The sequence below is a fragment of the Gymnodraco acuticeps genome, unplaced genomic scaffold, assembly GCF_902827175.1.
Source record: "Gymnodraco acuticeps unplaced genomic scaffold, fGymAcu1.1, whole genome shotgun sequence".
NCBI classification, from domain to species: Eukaryota; Metazoa; Chordata; class Actinopteri; order Perciformes; family Bathydraconidae; genus Gymnodraco; species Gymnodraco acuticeps.
In genome coordinates this window covers 620,918-633,744 of record NW_022989748.1, presented here as the reverse complement: position 1 = coordinate 633,744, position 12,827 = coordinate 620,918, and the positions used below count along the sequence as shown (strand labels likewise).

At 41.5% G+C, this 12,827-nt stretch overlaps 1 protein-coding gene across 5 annotated transcripts in view; it reads left to right on the top strand.

The window, feature by feature from the left end:
- The window catches only part of plcb3 (phospholipase C, beta 3 (phosphatidylinositol-specific)), a 53,459-nt gene extending 44,038 nt beyond the window's left edge, over positions 1-9,421 (top strand). For 3 of the 5 annotated variants that reach the window (XM_034223165.1, XM_034223009.1, XM_034222902.1), the window contains exons 26-34: positions 137-181; positions 293-402; positions 511-620; positions 1,302-1,461; positions 5,032-5,108; positions 5,289-5,378; positions 5,500-5,557; positions 5,991-6,077; positions 7,158-9,421. In XM_034223165.1, the coding sequence (XP_034079056.1) occupies positions 137-181; positions 293-402; positions 511-620; positions 1,302-1,461; positions 5,032-5,108; positions 5,289-5,378; positions 5,500-5,557; positions 5,991-6,077; positions 7,158-7,442 (1,022 nt within the window). In that variant the 3' untranslated portion in view covers positions 7,443-9,421. The remainder of the gene's footprint in view (positions 1-136; positions 182-292; positions 403-510; positions 621-1,301; positions 1,462-5,031; positions 5,109-5,288; positions 5,379-5,499; positions 5,558-5,990; positions 6,078-7,157) is intronic. The other 2 variants (XM_034222934.1, XM_034223081.1) reach the window with 2 other exon arrangements.
- The last annotated feature ends 3,406 nt before the right edge of the window (positions 9,422-12,827 follow it).

Genomic DNA, 12,827 nt, shown 5'->3' with positions numbered 1-12,827 from the left:
TATTGGAAGCTTTTTAGTGTTTAGCTATTTCTTAGTTGCATTAGGCACAATTATGTGTTCCTGGTTCATTCTCCCATCTCCATTTCACTCATTCTGTCTGTGCGTCTCCTTCTCTTTTTGTTGCATGCGTGTGTAGTAGTACAAAGTCCAAAGGAGGACCTCATAGCCACTGTCCTGGCAGGTAAGGTCAAACTAGCATTCATTCCCTATCATCACTTGGACAAACTAGCAGGTCTTGTCAGTATTATTCAAATGGAATGATATGATAATTGGTTATAATTCTTTCTGTCAGACATCCAGGTCCAGTCTATAGAGGAGCTGAAGCAGCAGAAGGGCTACTTGAAGCTCCAAAAGAAACAAAGCAAAGAACTCAAAGAGATCCGAAAGAAGCACCTCAAAAAGGTACATACACAGAAACATGCTCTTCCATCCATAGGATTTATATTTTTCCGTGTGATGTAATTTTCCTCGGCAAAACAAATGATTTAAAATGTCCCCGTGTGTTTGTAGGTGTGGAATCTGAGTAAGGAGCAGAAGAGTCGGAGCAGCCAGCTTCAGTCTGACACCCAGAGGAGACGCAGTCAGATGGAGAAACACCTCAAACGGAGCATCAGGAAGAAGTAAGTGTGTGTGTGAAGAAAGAACAGTAGATCAAACATTAGATCGTAAATTAGGGCGGGAAGGAGAAACAGATTGGATGAAAAATAAGAATAGATTGATATTATAAAGATAGATGGATCTAAATAGGCTGACCTAAGGGTATAATATTTCATATTTCAGTGTTAAATGAGTTCACAAATGTTATTTCAATTGTTGTGTACTTGCATCAACCCAAATGTTTCCAACAAAAATCTGTAATTTAAACTGGTAACGGTGCCTTTTTATTTGGTCTTCTGTAATGGGGTCTTATTCCCTTTAAGCATGTGTCTGTGTCGTCTGCAAGAAGCTGTCAGAAAGTGAGTTGTTGTCCAATTTAAAGCCACATTTCTCACAAACCCTGTTCGATCTAGGTTGTTCTTTAACTGTATATTTTAACCAGATGAGTGATTCAAGTCATTGCACATCAGAATCTTAAATCATCAGAGACACAAGCTGTGTAAGGCACCGGAGAAACTCACATTATTTAAAACATATTTATTCACCGTTTCTTATCGGGTTTAATCAAAGGTCTATATTTTGGGGAGGAGAAGATCTCAGCAGATAATTCAGCTCAGGGTCAACACCTCCAGAATGGTGGTGAAGGCAACTAGTGGCAGAACATGACATACTGTGTGTTTAACCAGAGTTCATTGTGTGTTCAGTGAGCCCAATGAGCCGGTGCAGCGCGAGCTAACCGCTTTGGATCAGGAGCTGGAGAAGCAGTCGGTCCAGCTGAGGGAGTGGCAGATGCAAGAACTCCTTAAACTCCGACAGCAGCTTCACCTACCGGAGCGGGAAAAGCAGCAAACACACCTGCAGGAGGTAACCACACACACACACACACACACACACACACACACACACACACACACACACACACACACACACACACACACACACACACACACACACACACACAACACACACACACACACACACACACACACACACACACACACACACACACACACTACACACACACACACACACACACACACACCACACACACACACACACACACACACACACACACACACACACACACACACACACACACACACACACACACACACACACACACACACACACACACACACACACACACAGATGCTTGGTTTTGTTGTTGTTATTACTGTCAGGAAATGTTCAACCTAACCCTGGTCCGCCCAGTAGTAGTAGTCAGATCGCTACTCCTGCTGATTTTAAAGCTAGGTCTGGGTTGGGTTTCATGCCGCAAAATCGACTGACGCTGACGTCATTGTCTTATCAGAAACATGGCTAAACAAATCTATTTTGGCCTCTGACATTGCCTTAAATGGTTTTAATGTGTATCGTACCGACCGGCCTAATAAAGGTGGTGGCGTTGCCATTTATGTTAAGAATAAGTTCAGTGTAACCGCTGTAGTTTCCAAATCGATCAGTAAGCAATTTGAATTTTTAGCCATAAATATAGAAGTGGCAAAGGGTCAACAGGTCATGGTAGTGAGTTGTTACAGACCCCCCTCAGCTGTGAAAGACTCCTTGTCTTCACTAGCAAATCTTTTATCACAACTAGACTACAAGGAAATAGTGCTACTTGGATATTTTAACTGGGACTGGTTAACTGCAGTGTCAGAGGATTTTAAAAACCTTTGTATCTCTTTGAATGTTACTCAGATTGTTGACAGTCCTACTTGCCCTAACATTAAGTCCCCTAATAAATCCTCCCTAATTGATCTCATTTGAACTAATGTTCCCCATAAATATTCATCTGTGGGAGTATTTGCAAATGATCTGAGCGATCACTGTGTTGTAGCCACAATTAGGGACACTAAGGTCCAAAAGGTTAAACCTCGCATTATCATTAAGAGAGACAAAAAACATTTGTTGAGCAGGGTTTTGTGCATGATCTGTTTGATTTTGATTGGGGTAAAATCGATCTGTGTGCTGATGTGGAAACCGCATGGTCTTATTTTTATCTTGGTTTTATGGAGATCATTGATAGACATGCACCCCTGCGTACATTTAGAGTAAAGGGACGAGACAATCCTTGGTTTTCTGCTGAGCTGTCTAGTCTCCTTCATGAGAGAAACAAGGCCTGGGCTAAGGCTAGGCAATCAGGCTCAGAGGTAGAATGGCTGCGTTTTAGGCAGCTAAGGAATAGCTTCACTTCAAATGTCAAAAGTGCAAAGTCGAAGTACTATTTGTCAGTTACCACAGAAAACCTAAATAATCCTAGGAAATTTTGGAAAGCAATAAAATCGATATCCACCGGTGAGATCCGTAATGAGCTACCTCCGTGCCTCACCACAGCATCTGGCTCTATATCGGACAGGGCCACTATGTTAAATTGCTTTAATGAGCATTTTGTGTCCTGCGGTTCTATGTTTGATTTTGTCACTAACTCTGCTGCTGTGAACACCCCAATCCGTGACTCTGAACAATGTGGTCTGGAAAACCCTATCAGTTTTACTCCTTTTACTGTCAATGTTGTTCATGAAGCCTTATCTAAGCTAGATCCTAAGAAACCGGCTGGCCCGGACAACGTAGAACCTTTCTTTTTAAAGATAGCTGCAGATTTTATTGCTCTTCCTCTTACTACTCTTTTTAACCTCTCCCTCAGCACAAATGCAATTCCAAAAGTATGGAAGTCAGCTTATGTCTTGCCTTTACTGAAAGGAGGGGAGGCAACTATTTTAAATAACTATAGGCCAATCTCTAAATGATCAGTTCTGGCGAAGGTGCTCGAACGCCTAGTGAGTGAACAGGTAAAGGAGTTTTTATGTAAAAATGATATCCTGTCTAAACATCAGTCAGGCTTCAGAAAGCAACATAGCACCATCACTGCCACAATGAAAGTGGTGAATGACATTACGAGTATTTTAGACAATAAGCAGAGTTGTGCAGCTCTATTTATTGACCTGTCCAAAGCGTTTGATACCGTCGATCATCGCATCTTAAAGCAGAGGCTACTCAGTATCGGCATATCCAGCCATGCAGTGGGTTGGTTTGTGAACTACCTCTCTGAAAGATCCCAATGTGTTCACTTTGATGGGCTGTCTTCTGAGTGGTTAAACATTGCTAATGGTGTTCCTCAAGGTTCTGTTTTAGGTCCACTTTTATTCTCCATATATATCAACAGTTTAGGTGAAAATGTGGATGAAACTACTTTACATTTTTATGCTGATGATACCGTGATGTATTGTGCAGGTCCCTCCATTAAGGAGGCTGGTGTTAAATTACAGGCTGTTTTTAACATTATTCAGACTCAGCTTGCTGAACTTAAGCTTATTTTAAATGTTGATAAAACCAAGGTAATGCTATTTTCAAAAGCTAAAAAGACTACAGAGCCTGTTTTGGATATTGTTACTATGCAAGGACAAGTACTTGAAGTGGTTATCTGTTATAAATACCTAGGTATCTGGCTTGATGATTGTCTTACTTTTAAACTTCAGGTCATTAATCTGCTTAAAAAGCTGAGGGTTAGACTAGGTTTCTTTTTCAGAAACAAGTCCTGTTTCTCTTTTGAAGCCAGGAAAAGGCTAGTCACTGTGACCTTTTTACCTGTGCTGACTATGGTGATTTGATCTATATGAATGCACCTGCCCATTGCCTGGAAAAGTTAGATGCCGCCTATCACAGTGCCCTGAGATTTGTTACTAACTGTAAAGCACTTACTCATCACTGTACCCTGTATGCCAAGGCAGGTCTGCCTTCACTAACTGTACGGAGGCTCAGTCATTGGTACATGTTCATTTACAAAGCCATGTTGGGTAAACTACCTTTTTATATCTGCTCTCTGATCTCTCGACGAATTGAAAGTACGTATTGCCTGAGATCTCATGATGTTGTTTTATTAAATGTGCCAAGTGCTAGGACTGTCTTAGGGAAGAAAGCTTTTAGTTGTGCAGCTCCACTAACTTGGAACAGTCTGCAAACATGTTTAAAACTGAGCACTTTGGTTCCCCTGCATCATTTTAAAACTCAGCTGGGTGACATGCTGTTTGATACTCATGGTACCTGTCACTGTAAATAGAGTTTGTAAACTGTACATTATGTTGTATGTCATCCTTATTGTTGTTCTGTTGTTTTTATGTTATGTTACACACACACACACACACACACACACACACACACACACACACACACACACACACACACACACACAAACACACACACACACACACCACACACACACACACACACACACACACACACACCACACACACACACACACACACACACAGAGATTCATTCCCCCATTCTTTGCATACTTCTGCATGCTCAAGGTGACACACTTCGAATAACACAGCACCCCTGCATGAATTCTTAAATATGCAAACACTCCTCATTAGCTGACCTCTAAAAAAGCGATTCTATGACAGCTGGTCGTCTGCTGCCGTTTGTTTTCAGGCCTTCAAGAAGTTAAAGGAGACGGCCAATGAATGCCAAGCAGCTCAGCTGAAGAAGCTCAAGGAGACATGCGAGAAGTAAGTGCAGCTGCTTATGGCATCAATAGGTCTTAGTTTTCTCCATAATGCCATATTGGGACTGTTGGTTTTGCCACAAGCATTGTTTTTGAATAACATTCACAAAAATGTTCCCATGAAAAGTCCCCTCTGGTAATTGCAAGTTGTCTTCAGTTGGATGTAATATCATTGTACTTGCAGGGAGAAGAAAGAGCTCCAGAGGATCATGGACAGGAAGCGACAGAACAGCATCAGCGACGCCAAGACCCGCGACAAAGACAAGGCAGAAACGTAATGAGCTCGTCTGGAATTAAAGATTTCATTTCATGTTAAGGCAGTCGGAACAGTGTTTTTATTCACATCTCTTTACACCTCTTGCACCTTCTCTTCCTCTCCCTATTTCTCTCTCTAGGGAATTGAATGAGATCAACAGGAAACATATTCAGGATTCTGTCTCTTTAATCGGCGGGGTAAGAAACACACACACACACACACACACACACACACACACACACACACACAGTCAGTCCTTGAGGAATGCCATTTATCTACTTTATTGTACATTTGTATGCCTTTGTCATCATCTTTACTCCCCTCTTCACACACATCATCTTCTTTTCCCTTCCTCCCTAATCTGCCTATTTTATCCTCCGTTCTTCCTTCCCTCATCCTTTCTTTTTGAATCCCCTCTTACATATTGCTCTTCTTCCCGTCTGTCCATTCTCCATTTCTACTTTCCTTGCAACCTTTTCTGCCCCATCTGACACCCATCCAATGTACCTCCCATTGTCTCCTTCCTTCCTTCCTTCCTTCCTTCCTTCCTTCCTTCCTTCCTTCCTTCCTTCCTTCCTTCCTTCCTTCCTATGTCTTACTCCCTTCCTTCTCTTATTTCCTCCCCCCCAGCTGGAGGCGGCTCAGACCAGGAGGCAGGACAAGCTGATGCTGAGGCACCGGGAGATGCTGCAACACATAGATGATGAACTTCCTCTGGTGAGCAAAACACATCGACTCACACTGACATTGATGTACCACAACAAATCAGGGTCATTGTACAATAGGTATTAATGAATAACTATGGAGCTGGGGGAGGGGGGTGATAATAAGGTTGTGCATTAACAAGAAAAAATAAATAGAAGGTTCTCTGAGATTAAAATGACTTTTTGAGTCACTCATTTGTCAAGCGACCATATTGCTTCTGTTAGAGCCATTTTCCTTTCATCTTTATGGTTTGAATGTTTTGAATAAGGCTTTAGAGTAAACTCTTAACTATTTACTTTTGTGGGTCACACTACAGTTAAAAAGATATACATTTAAGGGTCACTTATTTGCTGTCAAATGTGCGCTGTCGGGTATGACGTGCATGTCTATATGCCTATATATGGCATGACAATGGTACACAGCTGAGTGTGTGATTAGACGGGAAGCGGTATAGTCTTTTGACCGTGTTCTTTTTGTTCTTTTTTGATACGGAGAACTTTTAGTTAATTTGAAGCGAGGAAGTTTGTCTTCATGCTTGTATGCCGCCTTGATCAAAGAATACATCTGATGTGATTCAACGCTACAACGCTCTCCACAAAGTTTGTTTGGAAGCAAAGAGTGGCACGTCATAACCCACAACCCCGATAGAGGAAAGTGGCTATTAAATGTAGAAACGGATTAAAACGCCACGACAGCTTCTTTAAACCAGTACGGTGGCTTGGATCGGCCAAAACAGACAAAGAAATAACCGTATTTAAATTATGTTTATATAAATAACCGTATTTCAATTATGTTTATATAAATAACCGTATTTCAATTATTTTTATATAAATAACCGTATTTCAATTATGTTTATATAAATAACCGTATTTCAATTATGTTTATATAAATAACCGTATTTAAATGTGCCTATTTAATCTGAAATGTTACGTTTTCCCCCGGAATATTATCCTCCTCCCCAGGGTCCATATATATATATATATATATATATTATTTTTTTTCATGTTACCTACAAAGACCATAGGACACCATAGTATTAAATGTTTGAATATATTTGTTTATATTTTGGTGTATTTTGTGTTTCTCTTGTAGCTCCAGTCTCAGTTGGAGAGGGATCTGGACCAGGAGTATGAGCGCCTGCAGGAGGAGATCTGCCAGCACCTCCAGGTGGAGCTGCACAACAAAGGGCTGAGGACAGACGCCCTGTACTCGCCCTTTTCAAACCAGGGCAGCCCCAGGTCGGGCCCCCCCTCCAACTGCTCCACGCCCGACCGCTGCCCCTGGAACAGGAGCATGGACAATAGCACCGCCTCATTGGCTGATTCCACTTCCTCGTCCACTCCTGTCCTATCAGAGGCGGAGATGTCGTTCAGTTAAAACTATTACTTGTAAAAAGAAAATGCTTACATTCAACTGGGGTCTATAATGATTATAATGTGGGATAGTAGTGATATTAATTATTTACTAATTTTATTCCTTTTTTTATTACAGACTGCTATGTTCGTGTCTACAGAGCTATATAATTTTTTATTTTGCTGCTTTTGTCAGATGCACATGCCTTTTTGTTGGAAGATTTCATTAGAATCATTACTTTTTTTACTTTTCGGTCTATGTCTTGCTTTTAATGTCATATCGTCTGATGCCTTATTTTTAGCATCATTTAAATTGTCTGGTCAGTAAGCTTTACTGTAGTTAGAAACCAGCTTTACATTCACATTTTATTCACTTTGAAAGCTTTAAACTGTGCAGAGAGAAGAGCAGGATTTGAAAACGGATGACTTTGTTGAGGGAAACCTTTTAGAATAAATACAGCTAACCCAAGCAATTAATGGTAATATGATGTTAGTAGATTCATAATGGTCTTATTCCCTAGAAATAGATGAGGAACTATTTAAAACAAAGCCTATGGAGTTCTTTAAGTACTACATAACATTTTTTTTAAACAACGCTGAGAGATCATTTTCCAGAGTAAAAGAGGGCAACATTTTAACAAAAGGGTTTAAAAGTTTAGTTTTTAACTGTAATGGCAGGAGCTGACCAGCTAGGGGAGCTGCAGCGTTGGCTATTTATTTTAACGCCTTTCATTCATGGAGCGTGATCATCCTATTACACTGTACCCTGACACACACACACACATCTGTCGCAGCATCATTGTTTAGCATCAAGTCTCTGACCTCTAACCTCCAAACTGAATCCAGACAAGGTTGAATGGGAGGTTGGCAGAGGTCAGCAGACATCCATCCATCTGTCTAGATACGAGTGTGTTTGTTTGAGAGAGAGAATAGGGAGGGCTTGAGTGATGTAACACTACACACACTACACACACACACACACACACACACACACACACACACGCATGACACTGTATTTTGTAATGAGGCGTCTATAAAAATGCAGTGGGACACACTCGGAGTTAATTGGTTCAGTGGCCAAAAGCCTTTAAAATCCTCATCCCATCCAATCTATCCCGTTTGAAAAACAAGACACAATCCCATAACTTTACAAATATGGCCGAAACTTTTCAAGGGTATTTGAAAGTGTGTGTATGTGCATTCAGAACTTAGTCCCTTGATGTGACATCTGCTCTATCCTAGTATGCTTTAAAAGCATCAGTACTGTAGGAGGCACTCTTCAGATGAGGATATAAAGCTGCATCATGACGTTTTAATGTAAAAATGCGCCTGTATTTGAGGTCTGAATCACCAAATGAGGGTGGTCTTTTGCGTTCTTATTGCAGATCTGCTCAATATACCAAATTGTTTAATTGTTCTATAATGTGGTAAGAAGCCCCAGCTCTTTGCTTTAACTTCACTGAAGCCTCAAAATTCAGAGCGTGACCTCTTAACATATCATTTTATAGGTAACAGTCGTTCACCTCCAGAGTGACATAGGAAGAGCTTGTGTTATATTTTATTTAAGGGTGAATATGTCTTAAAATGATCCCACACAGCTCCCCCAGTTTGTTCATTTAAGCCAAATATTGAATGTAGGATTGTATAGTGCACAAACGGTACTTTAAAAGTTTCCTCTATCTTTATTTCAGCCATTTTTGAAGACTATTTTTTTGTTCTTGTATACCACTCTGTTTAGTTGTCTTGTCTGCTTTGAGGGTATAATGATGGCACTCTATGTACATGTATTCCATGTAAATGTTTAGTTTTATGTGAATTTGACTACTGACCACAAGTGCTGAAGAGGGATGAAGGTCAGGGAAGGCTAAGGGAAGAATATCATTTCTGCTTTTTCTCAAAGATAGATTGTTTTTGGGTGAGATTCCTGTCCTCCATCCTTCAGCGAGCACTGGCTGCCTGTCTATCTGTCTACCCCCCCCCCCCCCACACAAACGTCTTTGTAAACTAACATCTATTTAAATGGAATTTTAACAACGTATTATTTTGTGGTAGTTTTTTTCATTCAGTTCAGTGTAAATTGCATCTTTTACAATAATCAACCTGCTTTTCAGGTCAAGAAATATTGGAGCCCAAAAAAAGTGCATCAAATTGTTTGTATTAAATGTATAGGACAGCAGCAGCAACATCCTGCTGGTGTGAGCACTTCCTTTAAATATGTACGCTGACCTTTTGAGCTCTAATCATTTTTAAAGTAGAAGATTGCCAGCCTGTTCACCTCTACCTGTCTGTATACAGAATGTAAATGCTCTATCTATTTTTGGAAGCTAATGCATACAGTCTGAGTATTAAACAGGTGAAACAGCCACCATTTGCTAAAAAATAAGGAGAAAAAAGACGAGACATTCCTCGCAGGCAGTCTGCTTTAAGGGTTGAGTTGGACAAAGTCGTTCTAAGTCCAGCAGCATATATAAAAAAAAAAAAATGTTTATAAGATATGTACATTACATGTACCCGTTTCAGTAGAGACTCTTTTCATGCTTGATTGAATTATACCAATCTCTGTTTTTGTTGCTTGTTCTTCTTTCCCGTTACATCGAAACATCTTAAAGGGGATAGCACATATCAGGCCTACTTTAAATAGCTTAAGTTGTTCGATCTTTAGACTCTACTGTAAAAAATACATGTTGGTTCTACTTGGCAGCCAGTGGCTTTAACGTGAGGTGTTGAGTGTCTTTGTAGATCAAACAACATGAATTGTTTGGACATTTTGTGCAGGAAGATAAATATGGTGTCTTAGTAGTTCTAAACTCATATTGGTGCAATGGCATTTGGGAGTTTGACACCAGATTCATCTTTTCCCTGTTAGCTCTAAGGCTATAATGTTGTAATTAAATGTCAACGAGCTACTTTAATACTAGATCATTAGTTATACATAGCTTAATGTAATGCGTTGATTGATTGGTAAAATACCACACATTATAACTTGAAATCCCCGTTAACTGTTTCATTAGCTGTTTATTCAAATTCAACTTAAAGTCACACTTATAAATAGGTTTTATTTTTAAATTACAACTGATAGTGATGAACCTTGCGAAATACTGTTTTAGCATTTTTGTTTTTAATATTTATCTGCAATTACCTAACATTGCATAACACACTGCATGCTAAATCATTAGCATGTGCACAGTTCACATAGTCCTATCAACCAGTCGCAGAATTAAAGGAATACTTAACTTCTAAAAAGTCCAATTGTAAATCGATTACCCACCCCTCGTGTTACCTTTGATTATTTAATAAAACGTTGTTTATAGTCCCACATTTTCTTTACTATGACACTAGCTTTTGAATCAGGATCATACTTGTCTGAGTGTAAACCATGACACTAAAAAGGTATTTTTTTAATACATGCCTAAATTGGCAGTATTTAGGCATGTAAATACTGCCCCCCCCCCCCCCCCCCCCCCCCCACACACACACACACAGGAAAGTGAATTCTGCTAAGCTAGTTCCCTTTCCACCTGAAGGCAGCCTGGTGGATGTTTCATGTCAGATGTGAGCTTTAACCTCTGCTATTTCTGTCTTGTTTATGTTGAATTCACTCAAACAGACACGCACATGACCACTCTCTGGCCCAAACACTGCAGCGTCCCATCAGACACTGTGCTGGCTGCAGCCTCACACAAACACGTTGACTCTTATTAGACATTTGGTGTGACTCGTCTCCCTGCAGGCCCCCCCCCCCCCCCCCCCCCCGAGGCCCCTGGCTGTCATGTCTGCTCTTGCTCTCTTTTTATTCCCCTCTGTCCCATTTCCTTCTCCTCAGTTCCACTCAATTATGGACCGTCTTTTGCTTTTGGACTAGTTAAGTTAATTAAAAGCAGTTCGTACACTTGACATAGTGAAGAAAGCATGCCGGATACAATAGTTGTGTGATAAGTTGTTTGACACTGTATATGTGTAAATGATTGTTGGATGTAAGGGAATACTATACAATGAGATGTAATATTTTATTCATAATTAATATAAAGTATATGACTGAACATTCAGTGATAAACTTCCTGTTACAGAGTTGAACCTTGATTTTTTTTTTCATGTGTGTGATGAAGACAGTTTGTTTTTGGTCATTGATTTGGTTGTTTGAGTTCGGAGTCATTTTGGTCCCTCAATTTCGAGGCTATGGCTTCAGAAGCAACACGTTCTCACTCCCAACCCGTCACATATTGACGGACGGTCAGGGCCCCTCCCCGTCACTCTATTTACATACAGGGTACCCCTTGGAAGTCAGTTTTCAACGGGCAGGGCGTCCCATAAGCCGCGTTCACACCGAGTACTTTGCTGTACTGGCTGCAGCCACACGAGGACAAAAACGGCCGTTTGCGTTACTGTTTAGTGTCATATAGACCATTCGGCCACACGAGGACCACTGCATACTGCACTAAACGACTGAGGAAACGATAACGGGTCCCAAAGTGGATAGAACGGCATACGCAACCTCCTCACCTCATACCTGAAAGACCGTACCTACAGGGTGACTTGGAGAGGGTCTGAGTCCGACCTGTGTCAATTAACTACGGGGGTCCCTCAGGGCTCTGTTCTTGGTCCCCTCCTCTTCTCCGTGTACACAAACTCGCTCGGATCAGTCATTAGCCCGCATGGTTTTTCTTACCACTGCTACGCTGACGACACCCAATTAATTCTGTCCTTTCCCCGCTCAGAGACCCAGGTCGTCGCACGCATCTCTGCTTGTCTAGCTGACATCTCTCAGTGGATGTCTGCTCACCACCTCAAGCTCAACCTTGACAAGACTGAGCTGCTCTTCCTCCCGGGAAAAGATTGTCCAACTCTTGACCTGACAATCAACATCGGCACCTCAGTTGTTTCCCCGACTCAGACTGCAAGGAATCTGGGTGTGACCCTAGATAACAACCTGTCCTTCACTGCAAACATCGCTGCTACAACCCGCTGCTGCAGATACACGCTTTACAACATCAGGAAGATACGTCCCCAGCTGACTCAGAAAGCGACTCAGGTTCTGGTCCAGGCTCTCGTCATCTCACGCCTAGACTACTGCAACTCCCTCCTGGCTGGTCTACCTGCATGTGCCATCCGACCTCTGCAGCTCATCCAGAATGCAGCGGCTCGTCTGGTTTTCAACCTTCCTAAATTCTCCCACACCACTCCGCTCCTCCGCTCCCTTCACTGGCTTCCGGTAACTGCTAGAATCCACTTCAAGACACTGGTACTTGCTTACCGTGCTGCGAATGGATCTGGCCCTTCCTACATCCAGGACATGGTTAAACCGTACACCCCAGCGTGTGCACTACGCTCTGCATCAGCCAAACGACTCGTTGCGCCCTCGCTGCGAGGGGGACCCAAGTTCCCATCGGCGAAAACACGTGGGTTTGCTATC